Source organism: Schistocerca cancellata, chromosome 8, assembly GCF_023864275.1.
Source record: "Schistocerca cancellata isolate TAMUIC-IGC-003103 chromosome 8, iqSchCanc2.1, whole genome shotgun sequence".
Taxonomy (NCBI): domain Eukaryota; kingdom Metazoa; phylum Arthropoda; class Insecta; order Orthoptera; family Acrididae; genus Schistocerca; species Schistocerca cancellata.
The window spans coordinates 342004254-342028505 of record NC_064633.1 but is presented as its reverse complement, the minus strand read 5'-3'; the positions used below and the strand labels follow the sequence as shown (position 1 = coordinate 342028505).

The 24252-nt window shown below is 42.6% G+C and overlaps 1 protein-coding gene across 1 annotated transcript in view; it reads right to left on the bottom strand.

Moving 5' to 3' along the window:
- The window catches only part of LOC126094510 (unconventional myosin-IXa-like), a 303759-nt gene that overhangs the window by 45922 nt on the left and 233585 nt on the right, over window positions 1-24252 (bottom strand). The window contains 3 exon segments of the mRNA XM_049908919.1: window positions 94-374; window positions 1183-1409; window positions 17542-17824. Of these exon segments, the coding sequence (XP_049764876.1) occupies window positions 94-374; window positions 1183-1409; window positions 17542-17824 (791 nt within the window).

Here is a 24252-nt window from a genome sequence, read left to right as displayed (position 1 = left end):
CTAGTACTATACAGATTTCTATTTGTAAGCCAGGAAAGTGTAAATGTAACTGATTCTAAAAGCCAAAATTAGAAAATAAATAAAAAAACATACCTTGCAAGATGGAATACAAGCCTCTCAACAAGGTCGAAATTTGGCTTTGGTAACTTCTTAATTATTGCGAAGAGGGTCAACACACGATCATGAGGATCTGTAAGACTGCCAGCACGTAAAAAGTCTTCATAACTATCAAATGTTAACAAAGGTTCAGGCATTTCACGCAAGAAGCTCTTCAATACGGCTGCCAATACATGAACATGATAACTTCCGAAGTTGATATCATCTAGATGTTCATCTTCAATTCTTGCCTTTAATTCCTTCACTTTAGAACTCACCTGTAACAAAATTAACACCAGAAATAAAGACCTCTGACGTAAGTTTACACAGCAGTTTAAATACCAAGTATTTAAAATAAAAAGATTACAGATGATGTGGTCTTCTGATCATGTCAGCCTAAAATGTGGTACTGTTTTTACTTCTACCACAGATTTCAGTGTGATAAGCAAAAACTCAAGTCTTGTTAAGAAGCCCATCAGAATCCTCAACTACCTTGCTTGGGCATTTTTGTAACAGTATGCAATATTTGATGGCAGAAAGTATTTTATTTCAGTTGCCAAAATATTTATAATAGGCGAGATTACAGAACATGAAGACGATAGCTGCATGTAAATTTCTCAAATGAAGGTAATTTACTTGCATAAATAATTAACAACAATAGAGTCCCTATCGAATGTTGCAGAACTGAACATAAAATACATTCTTCCAGAACAAAAATCTAAAGTTAACCACATCACACAAGAATAGGAAATAAACAGAAATACATGTTCAGCTGTACACAGAGATCACTGTTTCAATTAAATATCCTACGTGTACTTGAAGTGTCAACTGATACATTGTCCAATAAACAATCATTGTCATAAGTTAAAAACTAGAAGACACTTGGCAACAGCTGAACATTCTCCAAATACTTTCCAGGAATCGCAAAGGACCAATAGTATCAATCAAATATCTGATCTTTGAAAAAGGTGACACACATCTTGGATTGACTGAGAAGCATCATTACGTTGCAATAGATATATGAAATATCATATCAAGTTATCATTCAATTACACTTTTTTTTTTCTAGTGCTGTCTTATACTCACTCCTGATTTCCGATATATTCCCTCTGTATATAAGCCATGCATTTCAATGGTGGTGATTAAGCGGTCAACAACAGCAGGTACCTTCCCATCACCAGTTGCTAAGAGGTGAAGAGGAACACCAAATACACGACGACCCTCACTAGTATACCCACTTTCACCATGGCCTTCTTTACCACAAGCCACAATAACTCGTGTATAGCACTTCTTGTGGCATGTTAACTTGCAGTCTGAAAAGCAAGCACACAACTAATTAAAAAAAAAGTAAGCACATGTATTTCATCCCATAACAGCATGGATGAATTTTGATAGTAAATGTTCTGAACATTAAAAAAATGTAGAAAAAGAATTGATAGCAATGAATAAAAAATTCTGTCATGATATTTAAAACTTTCACTGGGGTGTAACAGTGACCTCATCTTACAGTTCCCCCTGCAAAAATCATTTCATCTTTGCACTGTTTCCAAATGTACATAATGTTACTGGGATTAATGTATTTCTAGGCACCCTTTCGTGAACTACTACTAGTACGTTGAAGATAAAAATTATGCTTTCCTCTTGCATTTAATTATTCACAATCCCATGCTGCACCAATTACTGTGTTGCAGACAATGTAAGGAACAAGATTTGTCAGTGACACAGCCCACTGCTGCAAAACCACGTTTCAATTCTATTAAATTTATATCTACAGGGTGTTACAAAAAGGTATGGCCAAACTTTCAGGAAACATTCCTCACACACAAAGAACGAAAATACGTTATGTTGACATGTGTCCGGAAATGCTTACTTTCCATGTTGGAGCTCATTTTATTACTTCTCTTCAAATCACACTAATCATGGAATGGAAACACATAGCAACAGAACGTACCAGTGTGACTTGAAACACTTTGTTACAGGAAATGTACAAAATGTCATCCGTTAGTCAGGATACATGCATCCACCCTCCATCGCATGGAATCCCTGATGCGCTGATGCAGCCCTGGAGAATGGTGTATTGTATCACAGCCATCCACAATACGAGCACGAAGAGTCTCTACATTTGGTACCGGGGTTGCGTAGACAAGAGCTTTCAAATGCCCCCATAAATGAAAGTCAAGAGGGCTGAGGTCAGGAGAGCGTGGAGGCCATGGAATTGGTCCACCTCTACCAATCCATCGGTCACCGAATCTGTTGTTGAGAAGCATACGAACACTTCGGCTGAAATGTGCAGGAGCTCCATCATGCATGAACCACATGTTGTGTCGTACTTGTAAAGGCACATGTTCTAGCAGCACACGTAGAGTATCCCGTATGAAATCATGATAACGTGCTCCATTGAGCGTAGGTGGAAGAACATGGGGCCCAATCAAGACATCACCAACAATGCCTGCCCAAACGTTCACAGAAAATCTGTGTTGATGACATGATTGCACAATTGCATGCGGATTCTCGTCAGCCCACACATGTTGATCGTGAAAATTTACAAATTGATCACGTTGGAATGAAGCCTCATCCATAAAGAGAACATTTGCACTAAAATGAGGATTGACACATTGTTGGATGAACCATTCGCAGAAGTGTACCCATGGAGGCCAATCAGCTGCTGATAGTGCCTGCACACGCTGTACACGGTACGGAAACAACTGGTTCTCCCGTAGCACTCTCCATACAGTGACATTAGGGTTATCGTGAACTGCACGAAGAATTGCCTCATCCATTGCAGGTGTCCTCGTCGTTCTAGGTCTTCCCCAGTCGCGAGTCATAGGCTGGAATGTTCCGTGCTCCCTAAGACGCCGATCAATTGCTTCGAACGCCTTCCTGTCGGGACACCTTCGTTCTGGAAATCTGTTTTGATACAAACGTACCGCGCCACGGCTATTGCTCCAGGCTAATCCATACATCAAATGGGCATCTTCCAACTCTGCATTTGTAAACATTGCACTGACTGCAAAACCACGTTCGTGATGAACACTAACCTGTTGATGCTACATACTGATGTGCTTGATGCTAGTAATGTAGAGCAATGAGTCACATGTCAACACAAGCACCAAAGTCAACATTACCTTCCTTCAATTGGGCCAACTGGCGGTGAATCGAGGAAGTACAGTACATACTGACGAAACTAAAATGAGCTCTAACATGGAAATTAAGTGTTTCCGGACACATGTCCACATAACATCTTTTCTTGATTTGTGTGTGAGGAATGTTTCCTGAAAGTTTGGCCATACCTTTTTGTAACACCCTGTATATACATCTCACCCAACCTGCACATAGGATACCCCTCTTTGAGAGAGAGAGAGAGAGAGAGAGAGAGAGAGAGAGAGAGAGAGATGAAAACACTGTTGAATTACATTTTGAGCACATACATATATTTTCTTGAAAATGTTTGTAGTTCATACTTCTTGACCACCAAATCCAGAATTACAGGATGTTTCAATTTCTTCTGCTGATTTTTCTTTTTCTGTATTTATAGTTCACAAACAGTATCAAGTTTTGATGTCTAACACCAAAAATTTCGAATGTCTACACGACCTGGACATATATAAACATTAAACAGTAGACAAGAAGTATATCTGGCTTAAGATTGTATAACTTGCTACATCATGGACAGCTGTTAGCACAGGTGAAGTTGACTGATTACATAAGAATGCAGACACAACAACGAAAAGTTCTATGAACATCATCATGAAGTTAAATTCGTGTGTGTGTGTGTGTGTGTGTGTGTGTGTGTGTGTGTGTGTGTGTTTGTGTGTGTGTGTGTGTGTGTCTATATATAAAAGCGCTGGCAGGTCGATAGACACACAAACAAACAAACACAAACATACACACAAAATTCAAGCTTTCGCAACAAACAGTTGCTTCATCAGGAAAGAGGGAAGGAGAGGGAAAGACGAAAGGATGATCCTAAGGATGATCCTAATCCTACTCCTAATGATCCAACTCCCCAAGACACTATCCAAACTGAACCCTGCCTGGAACAGTTCCGGCCTCCATCACAGCGGGACCCACCTCCTCTTCCTCAAAATCACCCTCTCCAAACCTTCCAGGAATTTCTGACTTCCAGCCTTGCCTCTCAATCCTTCTTAAAAAAACCTTAATCCTACTCCCAACATCACCACTGCTGACGCCCAGGCTATCCGTGATCTGAAGGCTGACCGTTCCATCGTCATTCTTCCGGCGGACAAGGGTTCCACGACAGTGGTACTTGATCGTCGGGAGTATGTGGCTGACGGACTGCGTCAGCTTTCAGACAACACCACATACAAAGTTTGCCAAGGTAATCCCATTCCTGATGTCCAGGCGGAGCTTCAAGGAATCCTCAGAACCTTAGGCCCCCTACAAAACCTTTCACCTGACTCCATCAACCTCCTGACCCCACCGACACCCCGCACCCCTACCTTCTACCTTCTACCTTCTTCCTAAAATTCACAAACCCAATCATCCCTGCCGCCCCATTGTAGCTGGTTACCAAGCCCCCACAGAACGTATCTCTGCCTACGTAGATCAACACCTTCAACCCATTACATGCAGTCTCCCATCCTTCATCAAAGACACCAACCACTTTCTCGAACGCCTGGAATCTTTACCCAGTCTGTTACCCCTGGAAACCATCCTTGTAACCATTGATGCCACTTCCTTATACACAAATATTCGCATGTCCAGGGCCTCGCTTCGATGGAGCACTTCCTTTCACACCTATCACCTGCCACCCTACCTAAAACCTCTTTCCTCATTACCTTAGCCAGCTTCATCCTAACCCACAACCTCTTCACTTTTGAAGGCCAGACATTCCAACAATTAAAGGGAACAGCCATGGGTAACAGGATGGCCCCCTCGTACGCCAACCTATTCATGGGTCGCTTAGAGGAAGCCTTCTTGGTTACCCAGGCCTGCAAACCCTAAGTTTGGTACAGATTTATTGATGACGTCTTCATGATCTGGACACACAGTGAAGAAGAACTCCAGAATTTCCTCTCCAACCTCAACTGCTTTGGTTCCATCAGATTCACCTGGTCCTACTCTAAATCCCATGCCACTTTCTTTGACGTTGACCTCCATCTGTCCAATGGCCAGCTTCACACGTCCGTCCACATCAAACCCACCAACAAGCAACAGTACCTCCATTATGACAGCTGCCACCCATTCCACATCAAACGGTCCCTTCCCTTCAGCCTAGGTCTTCGTGGCAAACGCATCTGCTCTAGTCCGGAATCCCTGAACCAATACACCAACAACCTGAAAACAGCTTTCGCATCCCGCAACTACCCTCCCGACCTGGTACAGAAGCAAATAACCAGAGCCACTTCCTCATCCCTTCAAACCCGGAACCTCCCACAGAAGAACCCCAAAAGTGCCCCACTTGTGACAGGATACTTTCCGGGACTGGATCAGACTCTGAATGTGGCTCTCCAGCAGGGATATGACTTCCTTAAATCCTGCCCTGAAATGAGATCCATCCTTCATGAAATCCTCCCCACTCCACCAAGAGTGTCTTTCCGCTGTCCACCTAACCTTCGTAACCTCTTAGTTCATCCCTATGAAATCCCCAAACCACCTTCCCTACCCTCTGGCTCCTACCCTTGCAACCGCCCCTGGTGTAAAACCTGTCCCATGCACCCTCCCACCACCACCTACTCCAGTCCTGTAACCCGGAAGGTGTACACGATCAAAGGCAGAGCCACGTATGAAAGCACCCACGTGATTTACCAACTGACCTGCCTACACTGTGAAGCTTTCTATGTGGGAATGACCAGCAACAAACTGTCCATTCACATGAATGGACACAGGCAGACAGTGTTTGTTGGTAATGAGGATCACCCTGTGGCTAAACATGCCTTGGTGCACGGCCAGCACATCTTGGCACAGTGTTACACCGTCCGGGTTATCTGGATACTTCCCACTAACACTAACCTATCCGAACTCCAGAGATGGGAACTTGCCCTTCAATATATCCTCTCTTCCCGTTATCCACCAGGCCTCAATCTCCACTAATTTCAAGTTGCTGCCACTCATACCTCACCTGTCATTCAACATCATCTTTGCCTCTGCACTCCCGCCTCGACTGACATCTCTGCCCAAACTCTTTGCCTCTGTATATGTCTGCTTGTGTCTGTATATGTGTGGATGGATATGTGTGTGTGCGCGAGTGTATACCCGTCCCTTTTTTCCCCCTAAGGTAAGTCTTTCCGGTCCCGGGATTGGAATGACTCCTTACCCTCTCCCTTCAGGGTGTATACGGGGACAAGGAAAAAAAATTCCCGGATTATTCCCGGATTTCTCCCGGATATCCCGTTTAAAAAACACGCTTTTTCCCGGGCGAAATTACACTTTTTCTGTGCTAAGTGACAGTAGATTTTCCCTCGGAACTGTAAAACTTATCAATTCTTTGAATGGTTAACGTTTTATACAATCGCGTAGAACTTCCCGAAAAAAAAGACGGGCAAAGAAGTTTTGGAGATAAAAAAAGAGGAGAGAAGTGTTGGAAAGACCTTTGATTTGCAGCAACATATACGTTGCATATTTTCGTATTACGAAAGTATAAATTCGAATTGCACCAAACACAGCGCGTTAGTTTGCGGTGCGTTGAAACCGAGGTTGCGATGTCCTTTTGTAAGCGAGTCATATCTTAAGCCACGAGATCTCGTCAGCCGATGACAGCAGCTATTCAGAGCATAGGACACGTGTTATAGTCAGCCAATAGCAAGATCATTGGTTAAATAGTGCGAACACGCAAGAGGAAAAGTTAACGGTTTACATTAATGTACACAGTACCGTATATCTACAATAAAAGCTAAGCTTTCACATGTAATATTGGTCTCTAAGATTAACACGCTACAACAGAAGCTTAGCTTTCACATGTAATATTGATCTTTTTTGCGTGTGTTATACTTTAAGATACATCACACAAATGTGCCAGTAAATTTAATATTATGACATAAATGTCTCGGCTCGAAATTCTTGTAAGTGGCTGGTCCTCAAACTGTTCAGTTTCGAACACTCTGTGGTTTAGATATCCATCCCACTTTCTCACACGTAACATAATTCATCTTGCGTAAAAAGAAATTTACTTTGAAAGTAACGCTTTTCTAACCACCGTTCGCAATACTATCCGAAGACTGTTAGAAATAGGTTAGATTTACCAGTTTCCAGAGAGCGCCAGAAAACAGGCATTATTGTGCGTGTGCAACTGCAGTGGTGTAGGAAGCCCGTATGTTCGTGTTTATAAAGCACTAAAAGAGCTTACATAACACCACAAAAGAAACAGGGCATCAGAGGGTACTCCAAAGAGCATCCGAATTTCGTAAACCATACTAAAATGCGTAATTCGTTTTGAAGTGCGAATTGGCTTTTTCCAGATTCACAATGAAGTAGGTCCCATCTGATATTAAGCTTTTCAGTGTGGTTTTTGGGATGTAAATTTTCTTTGAGTACCAGTACTCTACGATCTCATTTTTGGTTCTTTATTATGGCATAATGCCATAGATGGCAGAAGATGATAACGTGCATTTGAAATTCAGCGAAAAGTTGGAACTAGCCAATACTGTAGAATGAAACATTTCGTTTCAAATAAAATGATTGCCTCAGCAGAAAGATTAATAAAGCCAAATTTCTTGCAAAAATAACTTCACTGTTCTGCAAGGCGATTAATGCTTTACTGCTACTAACTTGGAAATAAAATAAAATCAGAAAACTGAAATTAATAATATATTTTTGCCCTCCATAATTATGTGAATGTATTTTAATTCACTTGATAGCTCCCCGGCCACAGAAATCCGTTTTGTTTTCATTTGCCTTGGGAGCTGTACACGAAGAGAAGCAGCGAAATCACTTAACGTAAACATGCGTCACGTGGAGGTTGACCCCCTCCCCACTACAACTCAGACAACTCTGTGCAAGTGCGAATCTGGCAGCTAGGGCGCGTGAGAAAAATTTTTCTCGTTTGCATCTGGCTGCTTGCTACTGCTACAGACACAGCTGACAGCCAAACTTCAAGTAGCGGGAGAAGGTACTGCTTATACGCGAGTCAAATGCGCATGCGCAACAGACCGCTGGCAATTGGTCAAACGAACCTAATGTGAACAGTTGTGACGTCATGCTCATAGCAAGCAGTTTATTGTTACGAAGAATTACAGTCTGCGCTCTACGGCCTTTAACATATTTTTGCTATTTGCAAACGCTTGTGCGTGCACGGTTTTTTGTTGTAAATTGCACATTTCGTTCGTCACTAAAGTTTTATTTTTTTCCCACTCGTTTATATTTTATTGCTGCAGTATCATTCTCCAGTAGTAGGATACAATAAAATTCTTTGCTAGAGAATCAATTCTGCAGCCAAAATAAAAAAAATTAACTGAAAGCTAAAACAATGAAAAATTCCCGGAATTCCGAAAAATTCCCGGGTTTTTCCCGGTTTTCTCCCGGATGAAAAACTTCCCGGGTTTTTCCCGGATTTCCCGGTTGTCCCGGGTCGTATACACCCTGCCCTTAAAACCCACATCCTTTCATCTTTTCCTCTCCTTCCCTCTTTCCTGACGAAGCAACCGGGGGTTGCAAAAGCTCGAAATTTTATGTGTGTGTTTGTGTGTTTTTTATTGTGCCTATCTACCAGCGCCTTCCCGTTTGGTAAGTCATGGAATCTCTGTTTTTAATATATTTTTCCCATGTGGACTGTTTCTTTCTATTTTATTATATAAAATAGAAAGAAACATTCCACATGGGAATTTCTATTTTATTATATAAAATAGAAAGAAACATTCCACATGGGAAAAATATATTAAAAACAGAGATTCCATGACTTACCAAATGTGGAATGTTTCTTTCTATTTTATATAATAAAATAGAAAGAAACATTCCACATGGGAAAAATATATTAAAAACAAAGATTCCATGACTTACCATGGTAGATAGGCACAATAAAAAACACACAAACACACACACAAAATATCGAGCTTTTGCAACCCCCGGTTGCTTCGTCAGGCCTTTACAAATGTCTGCTTGTGTCTGTGTATGTGCGGATGGATATGTGTGTGTGTGTGTGTGTGTGTGCGCGCGAGTGTATACCTGTCCTTTTTTCCCCCTAAGGTAAGTCTTCCCGGTCCCGGGATTGGAATGACTCCTTACCGTCTCCCTTAAAACCCACATCCTTTCGTCTTTCCCTCTCCTTCCCTCTTTCCTGACGAAGCAACGGCTGGTTGCGAAAGCTTGAATTGTGTGTATGTTTGTGTGTGTATCGACCTGCCAGCACTTTCGTTTGGTAAGTCACATCATCTTTGTTTTTAGACATTATATATAGTTCTCCCCGCAGGAGAGCTTCTGTGATGTTTGGAAAGTAGGAGACGAGGTACTGGCAGAAGTAAAGCTGTGAGGACGGGGCGTGAGTCGTGCTTGGGTAGCTCAGTTGGTAGAGCACTTGCCCACGAAAGACAAAGGTCCCGAGGTCAAGTCTCAGTCCAGCACACAGTTTTAATCTGCCAGGAAGTTTAATATCAGCGCACACTCCACTGTAGAGCGAAAATCTCATTCTGGAAATGAAATATGATTTGACTAGAGACTTTTACTTCAGGTGTTACACTTGCTAGAAGCAAGAACTGTCTTTGAATTTCTGGTGGTTATTAAACTTACCACATTTTAAATATATTTAATTGTATCTGACGGTTAACGACGTAATTGAATTGCAAGTATTTGTATACTTATGTGAGACTTGTTGAAATGGAAATACACCAGAACTGACTGAAAGTATTATGAGAGTGCCCAGTTATTTCAAAAGAGAGAGAGAGAGAGAGAGAGAGAGAGAGAGAGAGAGAGAGTCTTTTTTTGATCCCTCTAATTAGCATTATTTCTTCGAAGAAGAAGTTGTGGAGATTGACGCAGCCACGTATCCAGAGAAGAGGATCCACTGTGTTTCAAGTTAGTCAATTGTAATGAAAGAAAAGGAAAGTGCACAATCCGGTTCTGCACCGTTTCTCTTGTCACCAAACCATTAAAAGTATGGTACAGAAACACTACTTGAAAGATAATCTCTCTCACACACACACACACACACATAGACACACACAAACCAGCACTTTCCAAATAATTAAATGTTGGTTTCAGGTTGATAGATATGAAGACTCCACAGCTGCACAAATGATGAATTCAGGGTGCTCAATAATACTGATAGCACTTAAGCAGGGCAGGTCTAAACACTAAGGCAACTTTCTCTCTTTGTGTTTAATGAGAAGTTTGCTGGAGAAAGCTGGAGAAGCACTCTACATATTCAATAAGAAGTGTGCCGGGAAAAAATTGTAGAGGTTCACAGCTTTACAGCATTGTTTTAGTAACGGCCAGAGCTTGCAAAAAAGATGCACAGACCAATAGTGATTTTAACAATGAAATTTGACAATTAATATAATTGTACTCATTTAACAAAATTTTGTACAAAGAGAAATCTTATGATGAGTAGTTTTGAACCAACTTCTTAAATGCTTCCCGTTTTACTTGAGGTATACAATTTTATTACTTCCTGCATCAGTTATTTGTGAAGATATTTGATCGTTCTTCAGTTTGATGTTAAGCACAGGCTACACTATTTTTATTTAAGAATGGCAAGATAGTGAGTAAAATTGCTAACATGTTCTTGAAAAAAAAAAGTTAAAGAAAAAAATTATTTACATAAATATGAATTTTTAACACACCACATTTTAAAATTGAACTAAAAAGTATAAAATACTTTCTCCTCAGCCCATACAGATACTTCTGAAAATCTGCAATAGCGAATTTTCAATGGCTATGAAAATACAGTGTATAAAATTTTTTTAAAAAATCCGATGTTTAAAAAATCGTAACTATTAAGTTATTTGAGATGCATGCGTGAACAATGTACTGTTGGAAAGAGCAAACTATCGAGTTTTACATGGTTCCCACTAACAAGGGGAGGCCACAACGTTTGGAATGTGGATTTACTGCAAACTTCATACACTTGTAGTACTCAATTAGGACAAAAAAATGTTTAAGCAGTAGCGCGTACTTCTCAAGCGTTATTGAGAAAATCACAAGATAATTTCGGTCGTCAAATATATACTTGTGCGTGGCCATTTTTACCATGAAGTAGCGGCAGTCAAGTGGTTAGCGTTCAGGCCCCATAATCGCTGGATCGAGTTCCGTTCGTCAGTTTTTTTGTCATATTATTTACCATTTATATTACAATTGATATAATGGGAAAAATATGTGTAATCAGATGAACTTTTGTTAAATTTACAATGTTATTTGGCAGTCTACAAATTTTTATTATCACAAATAATATAATATTCGTAACTATTGACTAGTAAATGACCAAAAGCATAAAGTGATACTGAAAATGTTTGCTTGTCCGTGATCTGAGAAATCTCTTATACCTGGAAGGAGCCCGAAACTACTTGTTACCTGCAAGTTTTGACTGGCACAGACGACTTTCAAAGAATGAGGGGATGGCCAGGCTGGAACCGGGATAAAATGGGTATCATTTGACAGTGAACTCGCATAGTAGTGAGACCTTGCTTATGTAGCAGGATGAAATAACGTATGTGCAAATTGTTCATGAAGTATAAAACCTTACATCGTGACTAGAAAAATGAAAACGTCGAGAACTGTGGACGAGGAATTTCATAAACATTCAATCCATAGTGCAGTTGCGAAACATCGGTTGAAAGATGCGTTAATATATTGTGATAGTCTTCTTCAAGAAGCGGACGTTGTCGATACAGAAGCATCAGCAATGATTTCCGCAGATGCGATAGTGATTGGAGAAGAACTGTATCGGGCTACCATGGAAACTTTAGGAGAAAAAAATGTTCATTTTGATGAAGTAGACGAAGAAGATCAATTCCGTGAAGTCGAAGAAAATTCGTCCGACAATGAAGATTATGAGCTAGCGGAAAAGGCGTCAAAAGGTGATTATGTTCCATTGGACACCAAAATAAAAGTTGTTAAACTGGCGAAAGAACACCCTAAATGGAGTCTCCAAACCCTCCAGATAAAAGGGTCTAGAAGTTTGACAAGAAAAGACGAATTGAAGAGATGGGAAGAAAACATAAAATCTGGAGGATCAACGACCGATAAATATTTGCTAATCGATTTGTGGACTTATGACTGTTTCGTGAAGTCTCGCCAAAATTACCAGCAAGTAAGTGTTCATTTTTATCACTCTACATATAATTTTCTATATCTTCAACAACCTCATTCGAAGAAATAATTATATTAATAAAATGAAACTACTGATTTTACTTTTCAGGTGGCAACCAGAAACCTACAGCAGTGGGCTTTGGCTGCTGCACGCCAATTCCAATCGGAGGCCCTCATCTTCAAAGCACGGATAATAAAATTCAAACTATGGCACAGAATTCGGCACAGGAAGATCATGTGGCGTGTGAGTTCGAGGGAATTTGTGTCTGTGGAAGAAACGCTGGAAGCCGCGAGAAAGTTTCAATTGCAGACGAGGGTAGTCACGCAGAATTTTTAAAAAAAAAAAAAAAAAAAAAAAAAAAAAAAAAAAAAAAAAAAAAAAAAAAAAAATTGTTATCAATATAGACCAGACGGGTTGCCAAACAACAGAACTCTTGCCAAAAGAAATTCTAAGGCCGTGTCTGTCAGAAGGCGCGATATGAATAAGGTGACACACTCGTACAAGGCATAACAAGCGATAAATTTGCGTGGCGAATTATTGCCGCTCGTGTTTCTTTGTTTGCAAGAAGCCATGGGGAAGTTTCGACCAAAGGTTCAGAACACCATTGACAAATTAACGAAAGATCTTGCGAATGTTGTTGTAACGAGTTCGAAATCCGGGAAACTTACCAGGCATTTATATCACTCATTTTCATCTAGCGTCATGCTTCCCTACATGAAGAAAGAAAAATTCTTATTAATAATAGATTATTGGGGGGATCAAACGAATCCTGGTTTGTACGACAAAATTTTCACCGTTGACAAAGGACTTGGAACATGTACGGTTAAAGTCGTACCTCCGAAATGCATGCCAGTTTCCCAACCGTGCGCTGTTTATTTCTACAAGAAACTCAAAAATTTCACTAAGCATCTTAAAAATTGTACTTATTTAATTGAAAGAGAACAAGAAATTGCTTCTCGTGAAGGCACTATTAAAATACACTCGATACAGCATGATCAATTATCAGCGCCAATATTTAAGGAAATGCTGCATTATGCATGGTTTGCTTTCAAATTATCGGCTGAAAAAGAGGTTTTTAAAAATGTTGTTTTTCCATGGAAAACCTCAAAAGACCTTGTGTATGCGGAAACATAGCATTTATTCAGTGTTGAAAGCGACGATAAACTGTACATCTTTCAAAAGCCGTCTATGCAGGTCAAAACTTGCAGGTAACAAGTAGTTTTGGGCTCCTTCCAGGTATAAGGGACTCCTCAAATCTCGGACAAGCACACATTTTCAGTATCACTTTATGCGTCTATTAGTCGATAGTTGTCTATTAGTCGATAGTTATGAATATTATATTATTTATGATGATAAAAAAGTGTATACTGCCAAATAACATTGTAAATTTAATAAAAGTTCATCCGATTACACATGTTTTTCCCATTATATCAATTGTAATATAAATAGTAAAGAATACGACTGTGTTGGGGAGAAAAACAGGACTCGATCCAGCGATTATGGGGCTTGAACACTAACGACTCGGCTACAGCCACTTCATGGTAAAAATGGCCACACAGGTTTATATTTGATGACCAAAATTATCTTGCGATTTTCTCAGTAACGCTTGAGAATTATGCACTATTGCTTACACATTTTGATGTCCTAATGAAGTACTTCGAGTGTACGAAGTTTGCAGTAACAAACGTTGCGGCCTCCCCTTGTAATTGGCACCAATGTCCACCCACTTCATTACTAGTAAAAATGGTGTCAGGGCAATAGAAAGTGTTTTGTGGTCTACGTTGTGTGCTGTTCACCATGACTTTTGTAGTACGTATGGTGTGGATCCTCCCACAGCACAGAGCATTAGACGATGGCACGAACAATTCCAAGAAACTGGTTGTTTTTGTTAAAGCAAATTGCCACGCTGTCCCCAAGTGTCCAACACACACGTTGAGTGCATCCGCCATAGTTTCACAAGGAGTCCACAGAAACCTGTTTGCCATGCAGCTCGACAGCTCAACATGCCCTCCATGTCCGTCTGCCACGTCTTGTATCAACGTTTACACATGAAACCATACTAAATTCAGCTACTGCAAGCTCTTTGTGAAAGTGACAAACAACAACATGTGGAATTCTGTAATTTTGTTCTCGCCAAGATGGTGTGTTTAGTGACAAAGCAACTTTCCATATAAATGGACAGGTGAGCCGTCATAATGTGGGAATGTGGGGTATGAAAAACCATATGAAGTTGTACATCTCGAGAGGGACTCTCCAAAATTTAATGTATTTTGCGCATTTTTACGGGAAAAAGTGTATGGTAAATTTTTCTTTGCGGAGAACACTGTTACGGGAAGCACATATCTCGATATGCCTGCGAACTTCCTTTTCCCACATTTGGAGACTAATCTGAATGACTTCATTTACCAGCAGAATGGGGCACCGCCACACTGACATCTAGAAATGTGGGAATTTTTAAATCAATGAATTAACGAATGATTGATTGGTTGCACTGGACCAAGTGATTCAGCCTTACATTACTGGCCTCCAAGGTCCCTGGACCTGACTGTATGTGATTATTTCTCGTGGTGGTTTACAAAAGACTTTGTTTACGTGCCTTCATTACCAACAACAATGAACGATCTGAGGCATCACATAACGCAGCTGTGGAAGCTGTAACTCAAGACATGCTCGCTGCAGTGTGGGAACAATCTGAATACTGCATTGACATACACCGTGCATCTCAAGTGGGCACACTGAACACCTATGAAAAAAACTTTCTGAGTTTCCCATTCAACAAAAAACAAAATTCATTGTATACAAGAGCTGTTAAAAAAGTAAGGTGTCTTCAAATTGAGCAGGGAGCATACATTCGATTATCGATCTTTTTCTTTGTTATGTTGGTACACATTTCCCGAACATATGCCTGCAGTTTCAAGTGTACAGCATACTTAATTTGCTTCTGACAGATAGAAAGGTTAGATGTGTTGTAATGCGCTCGGTGATTTTCGATCATTATAAAAAATGGAGCAAAGAATTTGCATCAACTTTTGTGTGAAAAATGGAATCGAGTGCTCTAAAACACTTGAAATTATGACAGTGGCATATGGTGAGTCTTCTCTAAGTAAAAAAAATGTTTACAGGTAGTTCAAGCTCTTCCAAGATGGCTGAGAAGATGCCAATGAAGAACCTCTCTCTAGACACCCCAACACATCAACAACATATGATAACGAAAATCGTTGAATTACCATAGAGAAGTTGCTGAGGATGTTGGCATATCACTCAGTTTGTGTCATACAATTTTTTTTCAGATATTTTGCACATGAGACGTGTGTCAGTGAAGTCTGTTACAAAACTTCTTAATCTTGATCAGAAGAACCATCCCATGAGTGTCACACAGGAGCTCTTGACTGACGTCAATGATGATCCTGATGTGCTCAAAAGGGTCATAACTGGTGACAAAACATGGGTTTATGGTTATGACTTCAAAACCAAAGCCCAATCGTCCCAATGGAAGCACCTGGAGAGCCAAGAATGAAAAAAGCACGCTAAGTTCAATCAATGTTGAAATTTTTCTCACTATTTTTTTCCAATTACCCTGGCGTAACGCATCGTGAATTTTTACCTCAAGGCCGTACAGTCAACAAGGAGTATTACCTTGATGTTATGCGCCATTTGCGAAGAGCAATATGCAAAAAAATGTCCGGAATTGTGGGAAAACAATTCAGGGCTTTTGCATCATGACAATCCACCTGTTCATACATCAATGCTTGTGAGAGATATTTTTTTTTTTGTCAAAACAGCACAACAATCATGCCTCAGCCACAATGTTCACTGGATTTGGCCCCCTGGGACTTTTTCTTGTTCCCAAAACTGAAGAGATCTATGAAAGGACGAAGATTTTCAACGACTGAGGAAATAAAAACTGCATCGCTGGAAGTACTCAAGGTTGTACCAAAAAGTGCTTGTGAGAAGTGCTTTGAGGACTGGAAGAAGCTTTGGCACAAGTGTATTGTATCTGAGGGGGATTACTTTGAAGGGGACAACATGAATATTGATGAATAAATAAATATTTTTTCATAAAAGTATAAAGTCACCTTACTTTTTGAACACACCTTGTATGTTTATTAGTTTCAGAAATATAGACATGCCAAATCAGACGATTCTTTTTGATACACCCTGTATTTCTAGGATTTAAAAGAAAAAACATGGGGTGCATGCAATATGTAAGTGATGCACAAATAGTTCACCTCTTTATTATTCTCAAAAAATTGAGTTTTCACACTGAATGTGAACTTAAAAACAAAGTCTCAATTTTAGAAAGTAAGAATAAAAGTGAGCCAGATGTGAAAACGAAGGTAACCCCACCACCACATCTTACTCGAAATAGGTGGAGCTGGAACAAATTACAAAGATCAGCTTTCAAATATCATACATTTCCAATGTCCGAGTGAACGATCTGAGGTTACATGAAGAGGTGCCAAAATTGGTCAATACGCTTGGGATCAAGAATTTCTCCACATCTACTAAGTAGATCGACTAACTTAACAAGTGGTATAATGTGGTCTACAAAAGCATATGAAATGAAGAAAATAATGTGAACATAAAAACTACTAGCGAATGGCAAGAAGGTAGGTTAAAAGGAGAGCATTCTAACCAAAAGACTTCTTCAAAATAAATTCCAGAAAGATATGAACACACACGAATTACATATATAACCGAAAGTTATATAGATTTAGCCTGTCTGCTGGAAGACAAATACTGAGTGCAAACTAAGAAAATTTCACCATACAAAAGCGTCCAAAAGAAGCTATTTTATGTTTAGGAATTACCTTGGATGCAGGCTAACTACACATTGTGTTCCTGAGAACCAAATTAATTTCTACAATAATGCGTGAGATTACCTGTGAGAACCAAAGGCATAGAAGAAAGGTAATATGATTTACCCATATCTCTATAGCAGACATCTTCTATGTCTTTGATTCTCAGGACCAGTTTATTGTTACCTTTTTTCTATGCCTTTGGTTCTCAGGACCAGTAATTGTGTCTAACTATACACTATTGTGGTTCTTGTGCTACTGAAACACCAGACTGCATTCATTCAGCTGGTTGTCCATATGAATATATTACACCTACGAAACTCCATCTACAATATTATCAATTATACTGACTTATGGTATCTTTAAAGGGTTGAAAATATAGTTATCTGTCTTGCATTCACGTGTAAGGAGAAGATACATAAAAGTTTTATTTTTTATCCAACTTACTTTGACAAACAAGGCCACGTTCAATCGGCCACATGAAAAATGATGTGCATATTTCACAAGCTGTTGGAATATTGATAATTGTTAAAAGAAAACAATGTCCTGCATAAATTATTGGATCTTCCATCTTCCGCTTCTTTTCTTTTTTCCTCTTAGCTTTGCTAGGCTTTTCTTCAAGATGATTCAGATTCATAAATTCATTCATAAATCCTCTGAATGCATTTACTCCCATTGTTACTGGAAAATCCTCCTTAGTATTTTCTTGGTTACAGACAGTTTGCATTATCTGAAACAAATGAAAAAAAAATTTTTTTAAATGGGCATCTACAGTATGAAAATCCTTTATATATACAGAATACTTTTTTTTACAAAAAATAAGAATGCTTGTAATACATTAGAATTCTGCTTCATAGTCTGGTCAGGATATAAAGCAAGGTCAGAACTGAGCACTTTTTTCAAAACTCGATACATGCAAAAAAAATGAATTTTTTAGGAAACAAATTTTTTTAAATATCATGTCAAAAGTACTAATTACATAAATGAGACAATTTAATATTTCCTTGCCTTTTGTAGGCACAATTCCAATTATATGTTTGACTATTCTAAAATATTCATTGTTTATTTCAGCATGGAGGGACAAAGGTACCAATTTTGATAAATGAAAAAAAGGAAGTTTATAGATTTGTTAATATACACATCCAAATTGATTTTTTCGGCTCTTTTTTTTTGCTTCAACATTAATTACACAGGAAGTTACATTTACTATTTTATTCATAGCTGTAATTTTCACCAACTGTAGTGTATATTTTCCAGAATAAAGTTTAGTCATCAGTTGTAAATATAATTTTTATTATGCTTTACTAGTTTCGTATATATTTTCCAGAATAAAGTTTAGTTATCAGTTGTAAACATAACTTTCATTGTGCTTTACTGGTTTCGTATATATTTTCCAGAATAAAGTTCAGTCATCAGTTGCAAATATATTTTTTATTATGCTTTACTGGTTTTGACAAATTAATTTGTCATCATCTGAAGCTCTGTGCTGGTTTAGTAGATGTGATATCTTCTTTGTAGAAGCATACTGCCATATGTCCAGAAATGGACATATGCTTTTATGTATGTTCCTTGTTGCTATCATAACAGTGTGACACATACACTGATGTGATTCAGTTACTGTAAATTGTCAACCTGTGTTTACAATAATGACACACAGCAGTCATTGTCTTGGAAGAAACGTGAAAGCAATAGAGGAGCAGTGGCCGTGCAATGCCTATGACACCACGGTGACAAGAAAAAACATGTTATACATTCACTCAATTGGAATCTGTTAAATAAGACAGATGTAGTAACACTGTTCACGTTATGTCGCACTTCACTTAGCGTAGACCGGGACTGTGTCCTAGGCATGCCCGATGTTGACTGACTGCGCACGGCCTGTCCTGCCGGAGTTGTTGTTGTTGTTCTTGTTGTTACGCCGGCAGAGGTCGCGTCCGAATTCTCGCATGCCCTCTGGTGGACGGGACTCAACTGGCGGCAACTACCGTCCGTGACGTGCCGTGCCAAATTGCGCCTCCCACGATCTTTCTGGTGGCTACTACACTCCTCCTCCTTCGGGGGGTGAAGCCACTGTGATCCACGGCGTCGGAAGGTGGAGCGTCGGGCAGGAGCGATGACCTCCACATCCATTGGATGGCCGGAGTCGAGGGGATCTGCCAACCCTCGAGCTGGAACCTTCGAATACGGCTGGAAGTGACCCACACGAAGAGGCCCCCGTCGTCCCACAACCGGAGCCCGGGACAGAACGGGCGACAAGCTATCGAACTCTGGATCCTGTTCCACCTCAGGAGGGGCAAGACCCAGTGGCGGGGACGAAGGGGAAGGGACGACCACAGGGGAACTAGCCCCCTGCGAAACTGGGCCGGCTCTCGCTGGGGCATCTCGAATGACGGCGATGCCGGTGCTGGAGCCACTGGAGGCTGCCAAGGCTGAGAACCATCGCAGTGCGGCAGAGTCACAGCGGGGAGAGGAGGTAACGTCCCCTGTGAAACCAATACAGGTGCCGGCAATGGGGAAGCCGGTGTCCGAGAGGTCGGAGGGTGGGGGTCCGAACGTGGACGGAGCTGATTTTGGTGACGACGTACCACCCGGTCCCCCGCCTGCAAGGTATAGAGCCGGCGGCCATGTCGGTGCAGGACCACCGCCGGTATCCAATGTGGATTGCGACCAAACCCACGGGCCCAGACTAACATACCCAGTGGAAAACCAGGTACTCCGTTTTGTGAAGACTGGCGAGGACCAGGCTGGAGGAGGTGCAGCAGAGTCCTAGGTTGACGCCCATGGAGGAGCTCTGCGGGGCTGCAGTCTCCCATTGGTGTGGTCCGGTATGCCGTCAAGAAAAACGTCAATGCTTCCTCTGCCGGAAATTCGTGCACATACTTTTTCATCTGCGTCTTAAAGGTGCGCACCATGCGCTCAGCTTCCCCATTCGATTGTGGATGGAAGGGGGGAGAGCAAACGTGTCGAATACCGAAGCGCCTACAAAAATCCTGGAAGGCCTGCGAAAGAAACTGCGGTCCATTGTCCGAGACCAGGGTGATTGGCAGACCTTCCACAGAAAAGATTTTTGCGAGTGCCTGGATTGCAACTTCTGAAGTGGTTGAGGAGCAGCGAACCACATATGGGAATCGGGAATAAGCATCAATGACAATGAGCCAAAAGCCATTGAGAAACGGGCCCGCAAAATCGATGTGAACACGTTCCCACGCCTGGGTTGCCGGCGGCCATGAAGAGAACGCTGCCCTGGGAGATGCTTGTTGGCTCGCACACTGGGAACAGGCGGCCACCAAGTGCTCAATTTCTCTGTCAATACCGGGCCAGTACACGTCTGCGAGCCAAGGTTTTAGTACGGGAAAACACCCCAGTGCCCCGCATGTAATAACTTGAGGACCTCCCTTCGTAAACTCGCAGGAACAACCACGCGAGGAGCTGTATCATCGGTAGCCAGAAGGAGAACTCCTTCCAAGACCGAGAGACGGTCTCGTAGAAGAAAATAATTACGAAGAGGGTCCGAGGCCCGGCCCGGAGGGCGGGACGACCACCCCTGCTGAATGAGGCGAACTACTTGCCGGAGAACCGGGTCAGCCGCCGTTTCCCTGGCGACTCGAGAACCAGTGATCGGGAAGCCATCAACCGCTTGGCGGGACGCCACATCCAAATGAAAACACATAATCTCCTCTCGATCAAATGTAGGGTCCGGGCCCACCGGAAGACGGGAAAGAGCGTCAGCGTTGGCATGCTGGCCTGTAGGGCGAAAACGAATGTCATAATGGTACTTAGAGAGGAACAAAGCCCAGCGCTGTAGTCTGTGGGCCGCCCTATCCGGAATCTGAGAGGCGGGGCCAAATAACGATATTAACGGCTTATGGTCAGTGATTAACTGAAACTTCGTGCCATACAAGAAAGGGTCAAACTTGGTAACAGCGTAGACAATGGCCAAAGCCTCTTTTTCCACCTGGGAGTAATGGGCCTGCGTGGGACTAAGCGTTTTCGATGCAAACGCCAGTGGTTGCTCGGAACCATCTGCGTTGCGATGGGCCAGGACCGCCCCCACCCCATACTGCGAAGCATCCGTAGCCAGGACCAACGGCTTATGGGGATCAAAAGTAGCCAAACAAGGGGCTGACGTGAGGAGGTCTTTCAACGAGGTGAATGCTCGCTCGCATGCAGGCGACCAATCAAAAGGAACACCCTTGTGCAGAAGGCAGTACAGGGGGTGGGCTATAGTGGAAGCCCTGGGAATGAACCGGTGGTAATAGGCTATCTTGCCTAAAAAAGCTTGTAACTCCTTCAGCGAAGTGGGCCGAGGAAGGTTGACGATACCTTGGACCAAACTTCCTAGTGGCTGGATGCCGTGCCGAGATATGGTGTAGCCCACATACTCAATGGACGGTTGGAAGAAGGTTGACTTATGCAGGTTGCAACGCAAGCCCACAGACCTGAATTTGAGAAAGAGGGTGCGAAGGTTGTGCAAGTGGTCTGTCGTGCTGCGGCCCGTGACAATTACGTCATCCAGGTAATTAATACAATGAGGGATTGTCGACGTGACATGCTCAAGATAATGCTGGAATATCGCCGGGGCACTGGATATTCCAAAAGCCAACCGCTGGTATTGGTAAAGGCCAAACGGGGTGTTGACGACTGCCAGCCGTTTGGAGTCCTCATCAAGTGGTATCTGATGATAAGCCTCTGACAGATCGATTTTCGAAAAATAGTGGCCTCCCGCCACGGCGGAGAACAATTCATCAGCACGAGGCAAAGGATAGGTGTCCACCACCAATTGGGAATTAATGGTGGCCTTAAAATCGCCACAAAGACGTAATTTTCCCGAGGGCTTCTTGACAATAACGTGGGGCGAAGCCCACTCACTGGAAGAAATGGGAAGAACGACCCCTAGGGCTGTCAGCCGGTCTAGCTCTTCCTTTACCTGAGGGCGGAGAGCCAAGGGGATCTGCCTCACGCGTAGAAAACGCGGGCGAGCCGACGCCTTCAACGTTAAGTGAGCTTCAAAATCTGAAACACGCCCCAGGCCCTCCTCAAAAATATCTGGAAAGTCTGAGATCAAAGATTCCAATGAGTGATAGGGAACGTCTTCGGAGACCAACTGTATGGTGTCAGCGATAGAAAAACCGAAAGCTTGAAAGGCATCCAGGCCAAAAAGGGTAGCGGAGCTCGCATCACTGACAACAATAAAAGTAATAGACCAAGTGACTGATTTGTAAGTCACGTCGGTAGTGAATTGACCCAGTAGGGGAATGAACTGTTTACCATAACCGCGTAGACGCCGGTAAACTGGCGCCAACGGGGGCGATCCAAGGTCGGAATACGTTTGTGCATTCAACAACGAAACTGCCGCGCCCGTATCTACTTGCAGTTGTAACCGGCACGACCGAACCGACACCTCGATAAAGAGTTTGCGTGCCGATGCGTCGGGAGCCTGACCCGATGAAACTTCCTGAATGTCAACGTCCATGTCCTCTGGACTTGCTTCCTTCGATTCCTTTGAGGCTGAGCGGCAAACTTTAGCAATGTGACCGTTTTTATGACATTTGCGACAAACGGCCCAACGCTGGGGGCACTTTGACCGATCGTGATGTAGATAGCACGACGCACAGGACGGCAACAGGGGCCGGCGGCCGGAATTCTGTTTACGCGCCGCGCGGGAGCGGCCGTAACGGCCGGATTGTACCGCTCGCACGTCGTCCACCCCGGACACAGTGGACGCGGCCGCGCCGCCCTGAACCTCCGCGACGTCGCACCACGCCTCCAGCTGTTGACCTGCAGCGTGAGAGACTTCATACGATTGAGCAATGGACAGGACTTCCTCGAGGGAAGGGTCTTCTAACTGCAGGGCCCGTTGCCGGACCTCCCGATCAGGGGCCGAACGAACAATGACGTCGCGGACCATAACATGGGCATACGACTCCCGCGACTGCTCCGTGACAAAATGACACTTGCGACAGACCGTGCAGGGTAGCGGCCCACGCCCGGTAAGACTGATGGGGCTGTTTCTTGCATTGATAGAACTCGACCCTAGCCGCCACAACATGCGTGCGGCGGCGATAATATGAAGACAGCAATGAACACAATGCGTCAAACGACAAGGACGAGGGTTCCTGCAACGGCGCTAGCTGCCGCAAAACTTGATACAGCGAGGGAGATATCCAAGACAAGAAGAGAGCACGACATACCTCCGCATCGGCAACATGAAACGCCTGGAAATGTTGCCAAAGGCGATGTTCATATGCGTCCCAATCCTCCGCCGTCTCGTCATACGGGGGAAAGGGAGGAGGGAACTGCGCCGGAGCAGACGGCGTGGAGAGCAACGCCGGAAGCACTTGTTTCATGGTGGCCATGAGCTCCGTCTGCTGCGCAACCAAAACCCGCACCAAATCCTCCATGCCGTGGAGAAACTGCGAAACCGGAACAACGACGCAACACGCGAAAGAACGACCCTACTCGTCGCCAATTGTGTAGTAACACTGTTCATGTTACGTCGCACTTCACTTAGCGTAGACTGGGACTGTGTCCTAGGCATGCCCGATGTTGACTGACTGCGCACGGCCTGTCCTGCCGGAGTTGTTGTTGTTCTTGTTGTTACGCCGGCAGAGGTCGCGTCTGAATTCTCACGTGCCCTCTGGTGGACGGGACTCTACTGGCGGCAACTACCGTCCGTGACGTGCCGTGCCAATGTGCGCCTCCCGCGATCTTTCTGGTGGCTACTACAACAGACTATTTGTAGACTTCGTCTTTTTCAATGAACTGTTCAACTCCAGTTATCCAAACTCTGGCTACGTGTACTATTGTCCTTCCCTCCGTGAAGCTAGTGTAAGTGCAGCATGAACATTACTGCGACGACGAGCCACCGTTGCCAGGTGCTAACTACTAGTCACAGTCTGTGTGTTGTGGACATGCTGACTGTATGCGTTAGTTTTGTTTGTGAGAGCCTTTAGTCATTCACAATGCCTTCCAGAAGAAAACTTGTTGTGTTATCATTAGCAGACAAACTAAAATTTACAGAGCAATCAGATAAAGGAGTTACAGGTAAACAGTTGACTGAGATGTACGGTGTTGGTCAAGCAACAATTTCAGCCCTTAAAAGGAGCAAACCTACACTTTTAAACTTCGTGTCATGCTTGGAAACAAAGATGGCAGTTT